We start from the raw sequence: 22,346 nt of genomic DNA, 5'->3' as shown, positions 1-22,346 counted from the left end.
TTAATGGGGAGGTGATAGAGCACACTATGTCTGGACTGGAAAACTTTTAATACTGTTTTACAAGGCTGATGTAACAGGGGCTGCATGTGGTTCACGTAGCGGAAACCTAAATATAAATCAGTGTCTGCACTTGAGAACTTGAGCAGAAGTGTTAATAGGTTATAAATGGAGCAGGCATAAGGAAACCTGAGTAGTTAGGTGCATATTAGCTTGGGAAATGATGAGACAGTCTGAAGATGTTATTAGTCCTTACTATTGCTGCTTGCCCGCTTCCGGAGGGTATCACACTGTCAGTGCACCAGCCAAAATGGAAGGGGATAAAAATACTTCTCCTCCACCTCTGTGCAAAGCAAGAGGCCTCAGCTCTGTGCCCAGCTCTTGCCACTAACCTGGCTTTCTCCTGTCACGTGTAAAGAAGTGGTGACATGTTCTCTTGCTGATGCCCTGCGTGATAAACAGCTGGGGGCTTTTTTATGTCTTCAGCTGTTGGGAGCTTGATCCAGAAGAGAATGTGTATCCGTGTACAAATTTGAAGTTACTCTTGCTCAGAGAATTGGCCTTGCTTCTTTTGGCTGAGAGCCATTTTGTGTATTCCTTGTCCTTTCTGGAAATGAATTTATCTGTGGTTCTTTTTAAACAGATGTATCCAGACCTTCAGATTACAAATGTTGTGGAAGCCAATCAGCCTGTCAGTATTGACAGCTGGTGCAAGAGGGGGAAGAAGCAGTGCAAGGACCGCACTCATATCGTTGTGCCCTACAAGTGCCTGGGTGAGTGCACGACGTGCTTCCCTGCATTCTTGTGGGAGGGGGGTCAAGAATTGCCTCCTGGCTTCTTAGAGAGAGAACATCTGCGTTTATCAAGCTTCTCTCATATCAGGTTGCCATTTCCACATCCAACTTCCACTCAGATGGTTTTATTTCCACAAGATGGGACTCTGCCTTTCTCCAGCAGATCAACAGCTTGATAACAGCTGCACTGGAATAATGGTGCCTGGCGTGAAAAAGAAATCCCCGTTCTCTCTGCAAGTGCCATAAAAACCTGAAGGCTATTGTATTTGAATATCACAGACACTGGGATTTAATACTCTGATCTTATTTTTGTGGAGCTTTAATATTTTGTTGCCTTGGAAACTTAAACACTCTCCCTGTTCAGGCTTCCTGCTTCAGTCTTGGCAAGAGATCTCTATTCTGTTTCACTGCCTGTGTTTGAACTTAGCTGATTCAAAAGGGCCCTGCTTCTTGCAGCTATATCCTTCATCCCCAGTTTTGAACTGTGAAAGGTATCAGATAAACTGTCACGGATTTCACTGTACTTTCCAGAGTCCATCCACCCACTGCAATCAGGCAGCACTTGTTTACCATGCAGCTTTTGACCTGTAGGCTGCGACCGACACTGCTGTGCTGGTTTTCTTAATTACTGCATGTGTGTCAGGTTAGTGTGTAGGTTGGTATAAGAAAACATGAGGAAATTCCAGAGGTCTGTGTAGGTACTGTTCTCCTGTACGCAAAACCTTCTGCAGAGCATTAGTAAAAACTGAATTTGGTGTGGTTACATCCCCATAAAGAGACGCATCTCTTTGTAGGTGTAGAAACTCAATTGGAGAAGCAACCAAACCTGACTGATCAGACAGAGTACTGCTGGTGGGAATAAGGATGAAATCAAGGTCTCTGGGTTCATAAGGAATCATCTGTTTTAAAAATAATCCTCTCCCAAGCGTGTTCTTCAGCTGGAAATTATCCTGGTTGTGTGGCACAACCCTAAAATTGGAGAAGTGTGAAGCTGTCTGTTAAAGGCTGTCACACGTGTCGTCTGCTGCAGTGCTGTGGGCTTGTGAGGCTCAGCCTGTCAGCTCTTTGGTTTTTACATCTGAGTTACGAGTCATAAAATACATTTTTGTGGTCTTTATCAGTTTGCAAACCGCTTGTTGTTAATGGATGATGAGCACCTCTGGGGTATGCAGGGCGTTTCTACTGTAGTCCAACAGCACGTTTTCCTCCTGTTGCTGCTGGTGTTTCCCTTGCTGCACTGAGGAGCTGACAGTCTTGAGATAGGATCTTGCTGTCCTACTGTGTTTAACCTCTCCTGCCTCTCCCCTGCCAATGAAAGCTCTTTTGTATTTCAAAGATGAAGAGGGGAGAGCAGGGCCCCTAGCACCAGCACCCAGCTGTAAAACAGAGGTAACAATAGGATGGTGGAAGTGGGGCTGAACTGGTGAGGTGTGAAAAGGCAAACTGCTGGCTGAGCTGCCAGGTGCCATGGGAACACCTCTGCTGGCTGCTCTCATTCTAAAAGGAGGATTTTTTTTTTTAATTAATAGCGGTCATCAGTGAAGTAGGAGTCCCATGAATGTGCCATGCATAGTGGTTTTCCATTTACAGCCTGAGATGAGAGAACTTTCCATGTCTTTCATTCCTATATTAGAAACAGGCTCTGTGGCAGCTGTTTATTACTGCTTGTTATTTCTGATCAGTTTAAGTCTTCTGCCCCCAAAACCACGGCCTCTTGACTTTACAGTTGAGTCAGTTTGAAAGGAGGAAGCTGCCCATCAGGTGTGTGAGCGTGCTGCTTTGCAGCCTTTGGACTGATGAACTTTTCTTACCCTTTTTAGGGTATCTAGGCGTTCTCTTATTTAGAAATTACCAGAGTTGGATTTTAAATCTGCAAAGAAAAATCTCAGCTCTGAGAGAACTTAATATTTTGCTTTGCAGTGCTGATGTTTATTAGGAGTTTGGACTGAGTCTGATACTGATGCGACGTGTTGGTGCTAAACTGAGCTGTGGTGGATATTTAAGTTGAACAGTTAAATTCAACTGATGCAAAATCTGCAGGGCAAACTGACACCTTTGTCCCCTTTCTTCTCAAAAGCAAAGTCTGGTCTTGTAGCTGTGCCAAAACTTGATTGCACTGGTGAGGCCGTGGTTATCTAAATGCTGGAATGCAGTGTGTTTGCTGAGTCTGGTTTTACCCTGTTTTTTTTACTCTGTTTTTTCGGATTTATTTTGCTGTCCTCTGTTTTGGGTAGGGCTGTCCGAGCTGGGGAATGTGCCACAGCTGATCCTGAGCTGAGCCATCTGGAAACCTGAAGAACAAAATAAACAAGACTTAATCAGATACCCAGATACTGAAAACATAGATAACACTTGTGGCACGTAAAAATGTTCAGGATATTACAACAGCAGGCAGCTTGAACTGGCCTTGGTATGATACAGCTCATTCAGAGATTGATGATGAAGTGCTTTGAAAGCTTCCGTATGCAGATGCAATGTTCTCGAAGCTTTGCATGAAATTGCTCCAGCAATTTATTGCCAGTGTGTTGCCTTCAGTTCAGCCTTAGGATTTGTGCAGCGCTCAGCCATCGGCCTGTTCTCCCGTTCTTCTCTTGGGAATCCCAAGGCTGTGGTTTTTCCCTGCCTTAGCACAGATAGCTGTGCCACAAATGTGCCTGCCCTGACTTGAAAGGCACTTAGAGCGTGCTTTGGAGACAAAGGCAGCATCAGGAGTCCCCTGTAGGATGTTTGTGATGGGATGGATGGGCCCTTGTTCACCTCCTTGTGGCCATCTCTTGTTCTTTAGTGGGTGAGTTCGTGAGCGACGTGCTGCTGGTCCCGGAGAAGTGCAGGTTCTTCCACAAGGAGCGGATGGATGTGTGTGAAAGCCATCAGCACTGGCACACGGCAGCAAAAGAGGTAACTGAGATGCTTTGGCAAGAGTGTTTACCCTGGGTGCGTGCACTTGGATGGCTGAAGAGATGGAGTGTAAAGGCGTTCATCTCTGGGGTCCCTCATTCCCGTGTTGTAGGCTGCAGCCCGAGGCGGAGAGCGATGAAAAAATGCTTAGAAGTGCTCAAGTGACACCAAAATCTCAGTAGCTGGTTAAGTTATGCAAGACTGTCCTAAGCAGCTTCCCAAGATCATAGGCTGGGATGGAGCTGGGAATTGAAGTCATATCCCCGGGGTGCATCACACGAACCGGTGCCTCGTCCTTCCTCCCGTGGTGAGGATGGTCGCAGTGTCAGAGGATGCTTGGGGTTTTCCATGCACATTTTCCACTAACGTTGGTGCTGCTGCTGGGGATTTGGTTTGGAGTGCAATGCGAGTTATGTTGTGACTGATTAGTGAGCTTTTACATAAGAGATGGATTATCTTCTCAGAACAAATCTAGACCGTGGGGGCTTTGGGTGGTTTGTTATGTACATTGGTTGGAGTTTTTTTTTAAATCTGCCTAGCAAAAATATTACAAATTCTCTGTGCACCCATTTCAGCTGAGAGTAATTAAAACAAAAATCGCAGTTAAGTATACATGTTTTAAATTTTGTGGAAAGAGTAACACAATATTTAATTGTGACAGTGTTAGTAAATAAGAGGTTAAGGATGTACCAATTAAGCTTCTATTTCTTTAATTTCCTGGGAGAAAAACCTGTCTTAATGAAGCTGTGCTAGAGGAATTGCTTTTTAATTGAGGACAAACTTTATGTGCAGAAAATATAAAGATCACTTGCTTTCAACAGATTTGTTCTCCAGAAATATTTGGCTCGTTTCATATCCGTGCTGTTACAAAGCAGAACAGAAGAGAGTTCTGATCTGCATAATAAAGCCTTTCTTACTGCATTTTTGACTGCAGTGCCACAAAACAATACATTTCCGTAGTTCGAGAGAAGTGTATAGACATAATGTCTAAGCACAGTTTGAATTGGGCTTTTTCTTGAATTATCCAATTGATTTTCATCTACGGCACGTTAAAATGATCTTGACACAAAGCACAGTTGAGCAATTACTCACTTACTCATGTGAAGTTTAATAGATAAAGTTTAATGAAATGGCCAACCCAGGAAAGCAAACAGCAATTCCCTTTCTTCCAAGTGCTCTCTCCCTTGAGTTGGCAGCTGATTATTTCTGCAGAGCTTAGCAGGGCTCTGACAAATGGGTGGTTGATAGGGGAGGGGCTGGGGGTTGTTCATTAACACCAGGAGGTGCTGCATGGCTCTGGATCAGAGACTTTTCTGGGGATTTTTGCTTATGCTACAGGTTTCAAATCCATTTGCTTGCGGTGTTCAAACGTTCAGGTCATACATTGTTATTGTTTAGATTATTGGTCCTCCCATCACTGGGACCTCTGCTAGGCAAACGTTATCCAAAGCAAGGGTGTGATCCTCATCTGCCACATGTGGGCTCCTCTTTCAGGCCTGTCTGACAGAAGGGATGATCCTGCACAGTTATGGCATGCTGCTGCCCTGTGGAGTAGACCAGTTCCATGGAACAGAGTACGTATGTTGTCCCCAGACCAAAATTGTGGATGAGGCTCTGTCCAAAGAGGAAGAGGATGAAGATGAGGATGAAGACTATGACACTTACAAAAGGTGAGGTTCTTAGTGCTCACACAGGTTAGCAGCCCTGTATGTGAAGCTGCTGTTACCTGTTTCACATAGGCGGTGGGGTTTGAGAGGAGAATTTCTGTGCTTCTCAGTTTCGCAAAGGAGAGTCCTGAGCATTAACACGCCTTGCAGGATGATGAGTGACTTTTCAGTACTCCTTTTACAGCAGTTGAACAGCCCCTTCTTTCCATTCTCAGTCAGAAAGACTGATGGCTGCAATAGGTATTTCCCTACAGGTATTGCAGGTTTGATCTTACTGAAAAGAAACTTTTAAATAAACATTCGGAGCCCCTCACTGAGCTGGAGGCATGAAGTAGCTCTGCCTGTAATAGCTGGGCTGTTGAGTCCCAGTGCTGGGGCTGATCAGCCATCAATACACTTATTTTATCATCTTTGATTGTCCTAAAACAGATGAAAAGGGAGTCATTATTCTGTTATGCCAAAGGCTGGCTGCAAAGGAGCTGGCTCTACCTTAACTCCCTGACTTCACTTTATCCCTTCAGTGAGTTCCCTACAGAGGCAGGCGTAGAAGACTTCACAGGAACAGCTGTGGAGGAAGATGAGGATGAGGAAGACGAAGGGGAGGAAGAAGAGGAGGATGTGGTGGAAGATCGTGATTACTATTATGATAGCTACAAAGTGGATGATTACAATGAGGAGACCACTACAGAGCCCACCAGTGACAAGGCTGTTTCTGAAAAAGAAGTGAGCAGCGACATGAAATGTAAGTCATGTTCTGGCCTCCAGGCCTCTTCCTTCCTTGTACTCATGTTGGCTGTCAGTTGGTGATGGATTTTTGATCAAGTCAGTAAATGCCACTTGGAAGTTTTATTTGCCAGATAAGTTAGCAAACAGAGGGAAGCTGATGATGCTTGTGTTTCAAGTGTTGAAATTAACTCTCTGGAGCACGGGCCATATGTTTCCAGATAAACAGCAGAACTGCTGGCAGAAAGCCCAGTGTTTGGCACACTCAGCAAGCACCTCCATGAAGGTGCAGTGTTGAGTCAGAAAATAATACCGGCATAGGCTAATTTTGGAAAATCTGAGAGACACATAGGATACATCTTGAATTTGATTCGGGGTGGGTACCTTGGATTTTGTGTGTTATACCCAGATCACAAAAAGGAGGCTTAAAGTGGCGGGGTGTGTTCTGCAGAGATGGTGTTGAAGCTGCCCTTTGAGGCCGTGGATGATACTTGGTGCCCCCCTTCCAGTCTCCATGTCAAACAGTAATAGCCTTTGCATGAATCCTTCTCGTTTCACAAAAGGAAGAAAATGGGCACAATTGGTTCACTTTCATTACATAAGTATTTGCAGTAGCTCCTGCTAAGTGGTCAGTGCCATTCTGAGGGCATCTGTGTTGCAGAGTGTCCTATACTTTGCATGTCCAAGCGTCTGCAGAGAGAAGGAGGAGTTAAGAGGGATTGAAATTCAATTAGCTACAGATCACTGAATCGTTGCCAGCAGTTCTTGCATCTTGCTGGTAAAATGCCAGCGTGCTGCAGATAATTTTCCTTGCTTAGGTCATACATGTACAGAGCTGTTACAGATCTGCAGATGTTGAGGCAGATTTGGAACAATTTGACTGCAGTGTTTTGGGGGTACACAGTCTCTTTTCTTGAAGCACCATGTACAGTTGCTGACTTACGCAGCACGTCTGTTCTCTTGCCTCAAAATAACCCATCAGCTTACGTTGCCTGCTTATTGTGAAGCAGCCCACTTGCCATGGCTATCTGGACTTTCAGTATCTAGTGCATAGCCTTCAAAATCTAACAGCTCTAATTGCCACAGCGATCATGTTCCGTGTGCTTAGCCTGCCTTTTCACTTGCTTTTACACCTCACCTGTGAGACACTGAGCATCTGTCCAGGCAGAGTGCAGTGGAACAGGACGTCGCTGAATGTGTTAAGCAGCCCTAATGGGTTTTCTCTCCATCATGCTGGTTTTGTACAGTGCAGGCCCTACCTTTGGGACACCCAAGACATAACTCTGGCATCAGCAAAATAGATCCTTGCTGTTCCTAGTGCTACTGATGTGAAATTACTCTTGCAGATGAAAGCTGCGTGTTGAGACTCTGGCTTGGGCAGCTTGCTGCACAGCAACACGTGCAGCCTTTCCCTTGCAGTCCTTGTGGCAAACACTTGTCAGATGTTAAGAACCCCCCTCAAACTGACAGAAGCCCTTTGATGAGGGGCTGACGTAGCAACGCCGAGCCCAGATGTGCAGAAGGAGGTGTGAACCAGGGCCACCACTGTGTTGTACGTTGCTCGGCACGGCCTGTGTTCCTCACCAGCTCACGTTCTACCCGGTCTCCACACAGCTGTCTGCTCCCAGGAGGCGATGACAGGGCCCTGCCGGGCTGTGATGCCTCGTTGGTACTTCGACTCTAACAAGAGAAAATGCGTTCGCTTTATATATGGAGGCTGCGGAGGCAACAGGAACAATTTTGAGTCAGAGGAGTATTGTATGGCTGTGTGTAAAAAGATGAGTAAGTCCTGCCTCCTGCTGGCCCCTTTGCAGCTAGCTATTGTCTGTCTGGCGTTTGGTGTCTCCTCCTCCTTGCCTTGGTCAAGAGAGGATCCGTGTGTAGCCCATCCTTTTGGTTCTGGTGTCTGTCCTTTTGCAGCAGTCTCCTCTTGTTTCTGCTTCTCGAGGTCTTTAGGTTTGACTTTCATGGGGAAAAGTGGTTCTGGTCGCGTGCTGTCTGTCCTCACCATCGGTCTGCGGCTTACCAAGGGCTTGGTTATCTTCTGCATCTATAGCAGGAACCAGGGGCTGTCTCTCACCTCTTGTTATGGAAGCACCTCGCTTGCCTTTTTGCATAATGGCCTTTTTCCCAAATATATGGAGGAAAGCACTCTCTCTCTCCCCAGTCACATTGCTGAGCATGTGTTTGACTAGTCAGTCCTGAAAAGCTCGCCGTTCTCCTGCAGGTAGGCGTTTTCTTGCTATTACATTTTCAAGAAAACATCAGTGAAGCAGTGTAGAATTCAGATTCCCATTTTCAGCTCGGTTTGAAATATGAATCACGATTCAATCCCTGCATTTTTTATTTTTTTTTTTTTTGAGAGCTTGAGGTTTTTGGCACCAATTTCAACTGGCTTTTATGTCAGATGATAAAACTACCAAAAACATTTTAACCTCCTTATTAATCTTATTGTTGAACTCCAGCACTTCCACTTCAGCTACCATTAAAGCCTTTTGAAAGGCTTTTTGTGTTATCTGGGGCTTGGCAGTCTGACTATACAGCCATAATCCTGTTTACAAAATGGGCTTCATGCAAGTGCTTTAGATTGGGCTGATCTAACTGAAGTGGTGAAATAAAAGATGTGGATGTCAGGAGCTTCTTTATGCAAAAGTTTGTCCTGTTACAAAGGGATTTGGGGCTGGAAAGAGTCAGAGCCTGGTTCAGAAATGCCATGAGCAGGCCCAGAGCACAGTGCAGGTCTGGTGTTGTCCTTGCACACAGCAATAATGCCTGTGTTGTATGTTGCCATTCTTTCATGCAGTAATTCTTCCCCTTTTCCCCTCCTCCCTCCCTAGTAAGGGAAAGGTCTGTGGAGTCCATTGCCTGCTAAACTCTTCCCCTTCGTTCATGCTGAAGCACAAGGTGACTTTTGCTCAGAAGCAGTTTCTTCCAGTGAAGTGTTGGAGGTTTTATCTGCCCATGTTAGCAAAATGGTTGAAGGGTTACCTTAGCTTTCCCACTGTGCTCTCTGTCTGTTAAAGGGCAGTGACAGAGCACGTCCTGTTTGCTGTGGATCCTTTCAGAAAGGGCTCTGGGATGTGGTATGTCTAAAACTTCCAGTTCTGTCAGTTCTGAAATCCTGTTTCTCCCCTTGTTGGAGTTGAATGTCATAAAGATGCAAATTGCCCCAGTTTATTGGACAAGTCAGTTTGTCTCACTGAGCCTCCTTCTGTTGCTGTCTTGTCTAATATCATTGCCTGTTAGTCCTGTATGATGCATCTGCTACGGAAGGTAGGTTTGAAGTGTTAAAATACTGGGTGGTGTTTTGTGCAGATCTATTGCTGAGCTCCTTAATCATGATAATGATATCTGGAGCCAGCTTGTCAGTGAACAGCTAATGCACAAAATGTCATTTAAACTATTCAGAGCCAGTGGGAAAGGGAAAAGAACACAAGTTCTTTATTCTGCGATGCAAGTCACTCTGTTCCTGGAGCTGAGTAGTGCTGGTCTTAAAGCTAATGAGAAGACCAAACAGGTGCTGGTTGTCACAGTGCATTACTGTGTGTTTGGGCTGACGTAACTGACTGATGTTGTGCAGTAAATTGGCAGCTTAGAGATACAAAAATGGACTCGTGGTAGGTGGTGGTTCAGCAGGCTCCACCTGATGGATTGTTAATCCTTCAGGCATGGAGATTCCTCTCCCTACCTGTCTTTTACAGTCCAGGATCACAGTTTTCTGAACCTCCACTTATCCTTACCCTCTCTTTGCAGTGCCAACTGATGATGTGGATGTGTATTTTGAAACCCCAGCTGATGACAATGAACATGCCCGCTTCCAGAAGGCGAAGGAGCAGCTGGAGGTCAGGCACCACAACCGCATGGATCGGGTGAGCATTTGGCTTTGGCCTTTTGTACTGCACTGTGTGGCTGCTGCCCCTGTGCTTCTGCACAAACTGATGGCAGGCTGACCTTCCAGTTGCTGGCTTCTGTGAGTTTCCTAAACTTGGCCACAGCATGGCAGTTAGATTATCTCTTCTCTGAAGATCACATATGAATGTCTTGTTGATCTGCTCTGTCCTTTTCTTTCCTAGGTGAAAAAGGAATGGGAGGAAGCAGAGCACCAAGCTGTAAATCTCCCCAAGGCAGAAAGACAGACTCTCATTCAGGTAAGAGTTGAAGGGCCTAAAGAAGAAACCCACAGATGCTTGGCCTTCATCTTGTCAATAAACTAAGCGACAGATACCAATATTGAAAGCTAGAAAATGACTGAAATGGAAGAGCAGCTTTCCTGTTCTGTCAGCAGGTGCCTTTTAGAGGAGATTTGATTCAATTGCATGTTTTGTTCTAGAAGTTGGAGATGATCTGATGTCGTGCCAGGTCCATTCCTAAGCCAAGTAGGAGGAAGCTATCCCACCCCAGAGCAGAGCAGCAACAGAGCCAAATTGTAACTTCAGACCTTCAGCCTGCTTTGCACTGAGCAGTGACCTCACAGCCCTGTTCAGATTGGCCCTGGTGCTCTGGTCACACATTTCCTGTTTGGGCAGACTTAGTGAAAACCACTTAGACAGCAGATAAAGCTTGGTTTGCTGCCAAAATGCCAATCTTTGGCCTTATGAGTAGAGTTCAGTTAGATGATGAAGTTAATCAGGAATATGCTTTGTATGGCATTGTTAGAGGCAGACTCTCCTGGTAATGGGAAACAGATGAAGTTCCCTCAAACCAGCGTACAAATAAGTGGATTAGAAGCCCAGTTTGGATTTATCCTGGAACACAGATCTCTCTCCACATTGTTCAGCATAAGCTGCTGTTTGAAATCTGTGCAAGTCTGAAAGAGTTTTCCATTGTCTGTGATGAAACAGAGCAATGCTTAATGAACCTCTCTGTTCATTTGGAGATTCTGGTTCTGACCTTTCTACCAGAATGTGCAGAGATTTGATCTAAAGGCGTGCTGATGGAAACTTCCTTATGCAATACCTCTGACTTTTGCAAATTCAGATTAATAGCTCTGGAGTGAAGGGATCAGTCTTGTTCCTGTATTACAAGGTTGAGTTACAAGGGAAAGAGTTAATATTACATCATCTGTTCAGTGTAGTCTTGGTCTCTCAGCTCTGAAATAATCTTTATGTGCAAGGCCATGAGCCCCCTTCAGACCTTTAAAATGGGTTGTTTAGGAAGCTTGGAAGGTAAATTGTTAGTAGTTAACTCACAAATACAAAATCTGCATCCAATCTGTCAGTTCCCCTCTCTCCTGCTGAAGATGTCTAGGACATGCAGTGTGACAGGCTCTGTTTATTCTGAGGAGTTATGTGAGTGAGAAAGATCCTGAAGCACGCAGTGTTTTATCTGTTCTTTGTTCCAGCACTTCCAGGCAATGGTTAAATCTCTGGAGAAGGAGGCAGCAAGTGAGAAGCAGCAGCTTGTGGAGACTCACCTGGCTCGTGTGGAAGCCATACTGAATGATCGCCGTCGGATTGCCCTGGAGAACTACCTGGCTGCCCTGCAAGCTGTCCCACCACGAGTAAGTTCCTTTGCAGTGGTATTCTATGGTGAGGCAGTGCTGGGTGGAGTGACAGGTGGGAATGGCTTGGTGAGGAGGCTGTGACCTGCTGGGTTAGAAGTTAGGAAGAGCTTCTCAGTAAAGCTTTCTCCATTGTGGCTGTTCCTGCTGAAGACCTAGCTGTGAGTCTCCTGATTGACTCACGCCATTTTTTGTCTATTTAAAATCACTCTGCCTTCTTTAGTGCTCGTAAGGCACAGCGTTCTGAATCAAACAGACGTAGGGAAAAAAGGTCTTATATAAGAGGTTTGTACAGATCTGTCCAGTAGCAAAGCAGGTTCACCTCTCAAATGCTGTATTTCAGTAGCGGTTTTTATTTGAATCGAGTGGGTTTTGAACTCCTCCCTCTCACCCTCCCCAAAATCCCGCAGCCCCACCGCATCGTGCAGGCTCTGAAGCGCTACGTCCGTGCTGAGAACAAGGACCGTCTGCACACCATCCGCCATTACCAGCATGTCCTGGCAGTTGACCCAGAAAAGGCTGCACAGATGAAATCTCAGGTATAAGAACATTTCTATCAAGGGAGGCGTTGTTACCCAGCAGAGGCTTTAGATGGCATGCATCAAGTCCTCACGCGAGTTTGCTGGGTGCTATAGCAACTTGACAGGCTTGTGTGGAGGTCTCCCATTCTGTATGCGTGCTGCCTGCCATCAGATACTCTGCACAGCTTTCTTCAGTGCATGACTCAGTGTTTAAAAAAATAATTGAGGACTGGGGTTCTACTACCTTGGAGGTCTGGGGATTAGGGTTACTTTGGTGCCATCTTGATGTGTTTCCTTTTGTTCAGTACCCACGAAATTATTTATTGGAGACTTGGTCATCTTTGCATGCACCTTCATTTCTTTAAAGACCTTTTCATGTCTTTCAGGGCAGGTGGTACACCTTCAAGTCTTGTCTCTCTGCTGTTCTACCACTGATTCTTGCTTTCTTCTTGAGCTGCATGTCCTCAGAAAGATTGATAATAATTGTGATGTTTACAAACTGTTGGTTGGCTTGCGATAAAGAATATACATAGCATTCTGAGAGAGAACTTAGCATATCAAACGCAGTCTGTCCTGACCCTTTGTTCTGAAGCTGCCAAAGCCCAAGAGGGAGTGTGTGAACTGTATTCTTAAGCTGAAACCTCAACAGTCCTTAATTTGTTCTGAAGGCTGCAGTGTCAACAAATCGACATGTGAGGGATGTGGCTGGTACAGTTCAATTTCCATTCACTTTACTTTTCAGATGCACTTTAAGCTCCTCAATCGATTCCTTTGACTGACAAGCTGCCACATGTAAAATTAAATTGCTTTCATCCTTGCTCTAAAAGGTCAGGTACGCATTAGACTGTAAAAGAGGTCCATTCAACTCCTTAGCTTTCTCCAACATTTGGCTGTCTGTATTAATGTGTTTCTTGGTCTGCGTGATCCCTGATTATGCAGCACCCTCTGCAGGTCAGGCTTGACTTCACCAGTGAATTTAATACGCATGGGGAATGTGATTTGTGGTTGAATTTATTTATCAAATGAAGGGAGAAAGCTGTTGCCAGTGAATGGGTGTAGTGGGTACAAGAAACATGATGTGTCCTTTGTTCTGAAAGGCACCTTTGTTCTGAAAACAGAGGATAAATAATATTGTATGCTCCCTTCTCACAAGTCTTTTCTAGTAGTCAGGAATGATAATCCATTTAACAAAGCACTTACTTGAAGTTGCAGCATGCAATGAATTATGACCGTATCTGGGGTATGGAAAACAACCATCTGCAGAGCTTCCAATAGAGAGCTGCTTACTGTGCAAGGCAGCTGAGTCCTCTGCCTCTCTTTCTTGCTCTCTGTGGGCTAGATGGACCAACAGAAAGGTCCCATTCTGTTGTCTGTCATAGCAATTCCTCTAGTAATAGGTATTTTATTAAATAAGTGGAGTACTGGTACCAGTAAAGTGACTGGCAGTCTGTCTTTACTCCAATGCGTTTGTGTGTGCTTGCAGGTGATGACACATCTCCGTGTGATTGAGGAGCGGATGAATCAAAGCTTATCTCTGCTCTACAAGGTGCCATATGTGGCTGAAGAAATCCAGGATGAGATTGGTGAGTGTCCCTGTGCCAGCTCCCTTGCCACTGCGTTAGCCTAGGATCACTGCCTTGGAAGTGAAGCGGAAAGATTGCTAGCTCCCTTGAGGATGCCCTAAACAAGAAGCACGTGGGGTAGACACAGAAATTGCAGGGCAGATATTCTGTGGGTTTTGCAGCACAGCAGGTCAGAGCAGCTTGTCCTAAGAACATTCACTGTGTCAAAGTCAACAACAGGCAGAATAGCAAAGCTGTCATTCAGAGGTAGATGAAAAAAGAAGCATAAAAACAAGTAGAAGCTTTCTTGTTTTATAGGGTTTTAATCTCCTCTTGCCAAAACCTTGGGCCAAAACCTCAAGCCTCTGGACTCTTATTTGCATGTTTTTCTGGCGGGTACCTTTAGTGAGCATTCCGGATGAGACCCTGGTGTATGCAAGATAAGATAACCTGGCAGCCCAGAGGAGTGTTTGCCTTGCAGCCCTGCATCAGCTAGTTCAAACCATCTGCCCCTTTCTGTTCCTGCCAGGCTTCATGCAGTTTGCCTAAGATTGCCTCTTATTCCTTTTAGATGAATTGCTTCAGGAGCAACGTGCAGACATGGATCAGTTCACATCGTCCATTTCTGAATCCCAGGTGGATGTCAGGGTGAGCTCTGAGGAAAGTGAAGAAATTCCCCTGGAGGGCAAACCTTTCCGTCCGTTCCAGGTGAAAACATTCCCAGCTGTGCCTGAAAATGAAGGTATGTAGCACTGAAGAGTTGGGTTCACTGGCTTCACAGAACATAGGCACTGCTTTCTTAGCTGCTAGGGCAGCTCAGTGGCACAGGATGTTCCATCCCTTGGAGTCATTGAAGAGGAAAGCAGTTCCCCCAGCCTGTGTACGCTCAGACTGTGTCCATTTGGAACAAGTAGCGCTGCTACAGATTTGCACTGAGCTGCATTCTTGGTTTCCTGATTTTGCTCGTTGCAAAACTGTTTTCTCTCTTTCCATTTTGCAGGAAGTGTTCAGTTTTTACTGTGTAGCTTGATTCTGGAATTCACTGTCACTGTTTAACCAAAAAACTCTTGTGTAAGTCTTTGTGCCGTGACCTGCTGAAGGGACACTAGGATCTTTTTTCTTTTTAATACTTACCTATTTTTTTATCAGCGGGTGTTGGCATCTGGTGCGTGTGTGTGTATTTATTTTAAAAACGCTTGGAGAGAGTCCTGAGCTTAAAGAAAGCTGTAGACTAAAAGCTTTTCCCAGGGTCTGAGTCAGAAATCACGCGCAAGCCTTTTTTCCTTTCTCTCTTAATCTCCTTTCTCTGCTATTTTTGTTTTTGTTTTCCCTCCTGCTAGATCCTCAGCCGGATTTGTACCATCCAATGAAAAAAGGTTGGTTCTAAGCTGCTCCCTCACAGTGCTTCTATCACTCTCCTACCTTCTCTGTGTGCCCGATAGCTTCATTTTAGTTTCATACTCACCTTTGTTTTCATTTCCCTGCCCTCATTTAGTTTAGTAACCTTCTTGTTTGCTTGTTTAGGCCTAGTGTTAAAAAAATAAGCTAGCCTGAATATCCAGTTGGTTCTGTGTGTTCCTTTCTGATGGGCTAGCAGGTGTCTCAGAATACACAGATTAACTTCTTTGCCCTCCAGAAATGTGGGCTTAGCAGCCTGTCTGAAGCCATGCAGTACTTTATATCTCATTGTCTGGACTCAGATACTCAACACTTACCAAAATAAACCAGGTAGTGCTGGTGTCTGAACAGTCTGAAGGCTGTTCTGCTCCTGACAACAGCACTGATCTAGGGATCTGAGTGCCCCAGCAATCCCAGGCTGTACTTCCCAGCTAAACACCCTCCTTGGCACTGTGGGAGATGTGTTCAGGAGCAGGTAAATGGGAGATTCCTTCTTCGTGTTTTCTCTGCATCTGTTTGTCGCAAGTAGCATCCCTCCATACGAGCAAAGTCCTGTGTGATTATCTGTTTCTCCTTGAGCTCATTATTGATTGTAGTGTCTGGCTAAAAAGGGGCTGACTGGGCTCTAAGAGGGGCGTGGAAATACTGATGTTCAGTTATGCTCTGTGTCACAGATACAGTCTCAGGTAACGATCCTGCCCAGCCGACCTGCTAACTGAGCCAGTTCCCAACATAGCAGTGGAAGGCTGGTTGTCAGAATGCTGTTGCAGAGCAGTGGCACACATGGGGGGTAAAACAGTTGCTCTGTTCTGCCTTTGGTTCCATATGTGTTGTGCAGAATTTCAAAGCCAAGGATTTTGCTAATAGCCATCCAGTGTGAGCACAGATAAGTTTGTAATGTGGTGAAGACCAGACAGCATTGCCAGCATTTCTTTACAAAAGTCACCTTCATCGTTACGGAGCAATGCACAACTGACCACACTGGAAAGAATTGTGACAGTCTTTAGTTGGATTCTTGGTTGATGTGCTGTCTTAAAGATAAGTATAGGCTGTCCTTCTCCCCATTTGGGTAAATGGAAGTTTCTGATGATGTGGGAATAAAGGTTACATCCTACATTTCCCCCTTCTTCCTCTTTTCATTGAATTTCTCAACGGCTGCCAGGGAGATGTGCTTGTTTTGTGTGTGTGGTTACTGTGGGTTGGTTTTTTCTTTCTTTTCCTAGGAAATATATAACCTAAACTGCACCTTAGAGCTCTATAGAACTGGGTACAGCACTGTGTGACAAACAGCAAAGCTCAGTGCAGCAGAGCTGAACCCCAGCTCTGGGGACTGCCTTGTGCTGACCCCTGAGAACTGGGTGAAGCAGCCACAGGCCAAAAGCTGGCACAGTAGTTCTCTTAAAAACTATTTGTGTCCAGTCTGTCCAGAAAATCCAAATCATTGACTTTCACAATAACATGAGCTGCTCCAGCGGCCGTGGGAAGTCAGACTGGCAGTTGTGGCCGTGCTTGGAATCCAATTACAGTCTCCAAAGAGCTGTGAAGGGAAAGGGAGTGAGGCAGAAGTCTAGATGCTCCTTTTGGGAGGAGCTGGAGTGAAACGTTGGTTTCTTTGGCATTTTTGTGCAGTAACAAGCTTGGCAGGGTAAAAACTTGCCACAGAGCCAACTGCCCTTTCCTTTGCATCCTGTCAGAGAACGTGTGCCAATTTCAGCACTGGCTGACGTCGTGTCTCAGGCAACCTGCAAGCTCAGCAGCTTGTGAAGAGGTGCACACAATCACCTGCAAAGCATTAAGTGCTGTAGTAATATTTTCCCCCACTTTGTGCCCCTCCTTGGAGGGACCTGCCTGCAGCTTCCCTGCCTCCTGCTGTGCTCTGGGGGATGTGGATGTTGTGAAGGACATGACGTTGTGCATCCTGGCAGTGGAAAACTTGCAGTCTCCTAACTTGTTATGTGGCAGTCGGTCGGAGTATCCTGCATCAAATTGTTGCTGATTGGATCTATTTATAAATGCTTGAGATCAAAACAGTTTATCCAGAGCGGCCTTCTGTTAATTGATATTCTTTCAGCATATAGTAGTTCTAGCCTAGAAATGGGTGAGTGATGTTCTGGTACAAAGGTAGTGCAGTGCTTCGCTCCTCCTTTACCCTGGGATTTACCATTTCTGGGCTCACGCTGGATTTGGGGCAGCAGCTCCTTACAGAGCTGTACTGGGTGACCTTGAGAATTCTCATTCCTGAGATGCTCGCTGATGCGCTCGATTCCAAAAGAATGGATGATGCTGACCACGCGGTTGGAAGCTCTCCCTGTGTGCTGGCTGCCAGCAGAGAGGAGACGTGCTGCCATCATGGGTCACGTTGAGGTGGTGGTGACCCTGGGTGACACTTGCAGGAAGGAACTGCACGCTCACAGTTTGTGTTATGTGTTGTCTTGGAACTTCTAACAGCAGTGCTTAACAGTACGGTGTGTCCGAATTCACACTTCAGCCTGTTTTGGTGAGTCCTGTCTGCTTCTCTCATTGCCACCTCATTTCCCTTCATTAACAGAACCTCCCTGATCACTTGTCACTGTAGCATAGCTTATGAGCTCCCCTTCTGACACAACAGCATGAAGACAGCTTAATAATCAGCGGTCCGTGCGGTTAAATGCAGTAGCTGTGGCAGCTCTACAGAGAGTAGGTAATCCTTCCTGCGTGGTGCTAAGGGCTGACTGATGGTCCCTGCCTTGCTCTTTTGGTGCAGGTTCTGGCATGACTGAGTTGGATGGGCTGATTGGTGCTGAAGAAAAAGTGATTAACAGCAAGAAGAAAGTGGATGAAAATGTGGTGAGCCCTCCACCTTTATTTTATAAAGCAAAGCCTGCCGCGGGCACTAATTAATAGCAGTGGCTTGTTTTCATTCCTCCTTCCTGCTAACAGAATGCCAGTGTATTCACTGTCCATATGGTGTGGGGGAGTCAGTTTTCTGACTATTGTAGGCTCTTAATACTGATTAGCATCAGAAGGGTGGGAGGGTGAGGGAAGGAGAGAGATCTGGATCTTTGGCAGTCTGAGCTGGTGAAGTGTCTGATTTAGTAATTGCTTTCCCAGAAAGAGACCCTTTGATATACCTTTGTTTTAGCTAGGTAGCTTTCTGTCTGTACTCTGAAATGCTGTTGTGTTCCACCTGCTTTCCCACACGCTTTTCATGGCAAGAAAGGTCTCACCTCATCAAGGCAGGTGATCTGGTAGGCGTAGCTCTATCTGCAGCATAACAAATTTGCTCGGTCATAATGACAGCTGCCTTACAGCAATTACCTGGCTTGAAAAAGAAAAAGTTGATTTTTTGCAAGCTTTCTTTCAAAATGGTCCTATAGCCACGTGTCAGATCTTAAATGACAGAAGTGCTGTGTGCAAGGCGTTTTAATTCAGGCCTCCAGTAGTCTAGACTCCCAAATGGCTGCAGTTATTTTCTTGGTCGGGTCTAAAAGTTGGAGATGATCCCACGCTTTGGAGAACAGGGTAGAATGGTAGGTGGTTCTGAGCCCTTGCAAGTATTCATCAGAAGTCTCTTGTCTGGCTTCATGTTCCTTCTCCCACCTGTCTATTACAGCTCCTTTCATAAAATGCTTTTGTGGCTGTTTTCAGGTAATTGATGAAACCCTCGATGTGAAGGAGATGATTTTCAATGCGGAGCGTGTTGGTGGGCTGGTGGATGAGCCGGTATGTCCAGGGCTGAGTGCAGTCCTGCTGACCTCCTCACGCTGCGTTTTGGTTCCTGCATGTTACCAAATCCCAGGGTGTGTTGTCAGCGCTCTGGAAAGTCATGCAGAGCGTAATGCAGTATGGCACCCCTGCATAAAGATAACAGTAAAAGCATTAGATGCTAACTCGACTCTTTTGTTGCAAGAGTGCTTTGTGGGATATGAAAGCACTGTGGGTCAGTGCTTGTCCGGAATGCCTAAAGGGGGAAACAATTTTGTGTTCATTGTCCTTTTGACAGAAGGGGATTAAATATTTACGCTGCCACACATCGTGTCTTGATACCACAGCTGGTTGAAGACCTTACTGGTGGCCACCTTTTAGGTTTGCAGTCAGCGCTGCAGATCTCACATCACTCCTTTTTTATGCCTGATCCGTTGCTGTCTTCCTTTCAGGATAATGACAACTCGCTTCGTGATGACTTCAGTTTCAGCAGCAGTGCCCTCATTGGTCTGTTGGTGATTGCCGTTGCCATAGCTACTGTGATAGTCATCAGCTTGGTGATGCTGAGGAAAAGGCAGTATGGAACCATCAGCCATGGAATTGTGGAGGTGAGAAACCACTCTGCTCCATAACTGAGATGAAAATAGTCAGCATTGAATCACATGCTGCGTGTAGGGGGCGAAGATGGCAGTAGGTGCCAAACCATCAGCTGCTCTGCTCTTGGCTGGATGGGGTTTCACTGTGCCCTCGCTGCCATCTTTGTCACTGATATATTAGCATGCAGGTAGCACTTGTCAGCGTGCCATGCTGGGGCCTGTCACATCATGGTTGTATTCACTTATCACAAGGAATTCAAGTAGGCATCCCTGTCTGGCTCAGGATAGGATTTAACAGTAGAGGAGCTTTTGAGGCGATATCTTTAGCAGGGGAGTCAGTCAGTCAATCTGTAGTAATTTGTCCTCCCAACTAATATAGCAACTATTAAGTGTGTGATCAGCAGAACACTGAGAAGCAGTTTTTTCATCATCCTTCAGCTCCCAAAATGCACGTTGCTAATGGCAGCTTAATGGAATCTGGGAGAAAGCTGCTCTTCCCCTTTGCTCAGCTGATGAGGGAAGTGATAATGACCACTGTAATGAGAGAAATGGGTCCCAAATTTGTCATGTTAAATAATGTATTAGAAATCTAGGGAGAACATCCCCAAAGAAGCAGGGGAGTGCAGAAAGCATAAACACCTGGCTGAGGAATCCTGTTAAGCAGATAATTTTTGTAGTTTTTTTTTCTGTTTCCTGCTGGTATTTATCCAACATGCTGTGTTAACTGTCTTGCTGTGAAGCAAGGCCTTTTGAGAGCCTCCTTTGACCAGAAATCATCCTGTCTGTCCAAAGGTTGACCCAATGCTTACCCCAGAAGAGCGGCATCTGAGCAAGATGCAAAACCATGGCTATGAGAACCCCACTTACAAATACCTGGAGCAGATGCAGATATAAAAGAGATGAAGATACAGCAGCCCTGATGAGGAAAGGAGCAGGGCAGAAGGGCCAAAGTGGTCCAGCGTTTTGGATCAACTACTGACCAACCGTTGCTTCAAGAGGACTTCATCTTACATTCAGAACTCCTGGATCATTAAGACTATAATTACTACTGTAGAGTTGCAATTTCCATTCTTTTAAATGGGTGAAGAAATGATAATATAACAATATGATATATAAATCTCCTTAAATGGGAAAAATGGATCTATTGCAGATATTTGACTGAGATGTAGTTTTCTTTTTTTTTTTAATAATCTGAAAAATACCAGTTCCGTTGTACTGTTGTCTGATACAAGCTCTATATATATAAAATGGGAAATGTTGATTTTTATTTCTGATAGACCACCTGTATATTGAGGGTCGTTTGTACCAGCCCGCCTTGTAAAAAGGAGACAGCTGTGGCTCTTCATTCTGGTTTTTATATATAAAGCAGTATTTTTTTTTCTTTATTTTTTTTTTCTTTTTCTTTTTTTAAGTGAATTTTGCTGGGAGTTGCAAAGAGATTAATTTAGGGATAGGAACTATGGGAGCATAAACAAGGAAGGAATTTGGAATGGCAACGAACAAAAATCCTTAGAATGAGGAAAAAAAAAAGAAGGAAAAAAAAAAAAAGAAGAAAAATCCCATCCTCATACACCAGTAATGTGCACCCTGCTGCTTAGCAGTGTGGGCTCTAGGAATCGAGACTCCCTGGAGGCAAGGAGTTAAAAGGCTTCTAGCATCTCTGTTTATAGTTGCTCTAGTGGAATGTTAGAACATGGTTTGTGCATACTGGGGTCTGCACATTCCCCTTTCAGATTCAGTTCTGCTTTAGAGTTGGAAGTTCCTGGTATTGAATTTAAATCCTCTGTTCTCAACCAGTTTCCTTCAGTACTCACCTTGGCATTAACAGCCCCTTTTGCTACTACTTTCTAATTTTCCCCAGCTCTCCTGCCTCACCAACACGGTAAGTAGTTACAGAGGTGCAGTGTTCTGAGCCTTTGCATCTCTTCCAGTGCTGTTGGGCTGTAGGCATGGCTTTGGGTCTTCCCCAGAATGACAAATCACTGCGACAGCACCTCGGGAGCTGATGAACGTGGGGAGAGGAGAGAGGGCTAAGTTGGGAAAGGGATTCTGCCTGCTTTAAGGGAAATTGGGTGCAAGGCCCCGAAAAGAACAAAAGGGGTATTGTTCTGCTCACCATCTTGTCTTTGTACTGCTTGTATAGTTGGTGTTAATGCTCACGGCTTTTTTAAATCTGGAGGTTCTGGTAACCTGTGGTGTATTTTTTCTATTTCTCCTGTGACTTTACTTTCTTTTCCCTTCCATGTCTCTTCCCACTATGCACAGATTTACCTGCAAACTCCTTAGTGTGGTCTGTGGGGAATGTACAAAGTTTAAACACATCAATAAACACTTTAACTTCCAGATGGTTTCTTCTCTTTATTCGTGGTCTTGCCTCCCACTTTGTCCTTGCCAAACCTGGGGAGACCTTTTCCCACCTCCTTGTCCACCTCTCCTTTACTTCCCATCTTTGAAGAAATATGCTGATACTGAGACTGACGCTTCTACCTTGCCCAAAATCTTCTGTGTTACTTCCAGATCCTGCTGGCCTTTGCAGAGAGGAGAAGAAGAAAGTAAGGGAAAGGAAAACTTCCCCTTGGTTGGGGAGAATCTACTTGGCTAGAGATCGCCTGGGCAACCTCATGCACACAAAGCTGTGGGCCCCGATGCGATGCTGAGGGAGCTGGCAGAAGCGATGGTCAGACTGCTTTTGAAAGGTCATGGAGAAAAGGAGAGGTACCTGAGGGCTGGAGGAAAGCTGGTGTGGCTCCAGCCTGCAAAAAGGGCAAGGAGGAGGAGCTGGGAAACTACAGGCTGGTCAGCCTCATCTCTGTCCCTGGGAAAGTGATGGAGCTCCTCGTTCTGGATGTCATCTCCAAGAGACTGGAAGAAAGAAGGTTATCAGGACTAAACATGGATTCACTGAGGGAGAATTGTGCTTGGCCAATCTGGTAGCCTTCTATGATGCCATGGCAGCTGGTAAATGGGAGAGCAGTGGGTGTTGTGTACCTTGACTTCAGCAAAGCT

At 45.3% G+C, this 22,346-nt stretch overlaps 1 protein-coding gene across 4 annotated transcripts in view; it reads left to right on the top strand.

Moving 5' to 3' along the window:
- APLP2 (amyloid beta precursor like protein 2) overlaps positions 1–21,683 on the top strand; it is a 39,453-nt gene extending 17,770 nt beyond the window's left edge. The window contains exons 3-18 of one of the 4 annotated variants that reach the window (XM_042882315.1): positions 641–770; positions 3,577–3,689; positions 5,184–5,359; positions 5,878–6,098; positions 7,694–7,861; positions 9,833–9,948; positions 10,153–10,227; positions 11,421–11,579; positions 11,990–12,118; positions 13,584–13,683; positions 14,234–14,404; positions 15,003–15,038; positions 17,804–17,883; positions 18,688–18,762; positions 19,197–19,352; positions 20,133–21,683. In XM_042882315.1, the coding sequence (XP_042738249.1) occupies positions 641–770; positions 3,577–3,689; positions 5,184–5,359; positions 5,878–6,098; positions 7,694–7,861; positions 9,833–9,948; positions 10,153–10,227; positions 11,421–11,579; positions 11,990–12,118; positions 13,584–13,683; positions 14,234–14,404; positions 15,003–15,038; positions 17,804–17,883; positions 18,688–18,762; positions 19,197–19,352; positions 20,133–20,234 (2,007 nt within the window). In that variant the 3' untranslated portion in view covers positions 20,235–21,683. Of the gene's footprint in view, positions 1–640; positions 771–3,576; positions 3,690–5,183; positions 5,360–5,877; positions 6,099–7,693; positions 7,862–9,832; positions 9,949–10,152; positions 10,228–11,420; positions 11,580–11,989; positions 12,119–13,583; positions 13,684–14,233; positions 14,405–15,002; positions 15,039–17,803; positions 17,887–18,687; positions 18,763–19,196; positions 19,353–20,132 lie in introns of all 4 variants that reach the window. The other 3 variants (XM_042882313.1, XM_042882317.1, XM_042882316.1) reach the window with 3 other exon arrangements.
- Positions 21,684–22,346: the final 663 nt, after the last annotated feature.

Source organism: Lagopus leucura, unplaced genomic scaffold (genome assembly GCF_019238085.1).
Source record: "Lagopus leucura isolate 7727_CA_CO unplaced genomic scaffold, USGS_WTPT01 Super-Scaffold_100034, whole genome shotgun sequence".
Lineage (NCBI taxonomy): Eukaryota > Metazoa > Chordata > Aves > Galliformes > Phasianidae > Lagopus > Lagopus leucura.
This window is presented reverse-complemented; position numbering and strand designations above follow the sequence as displayed.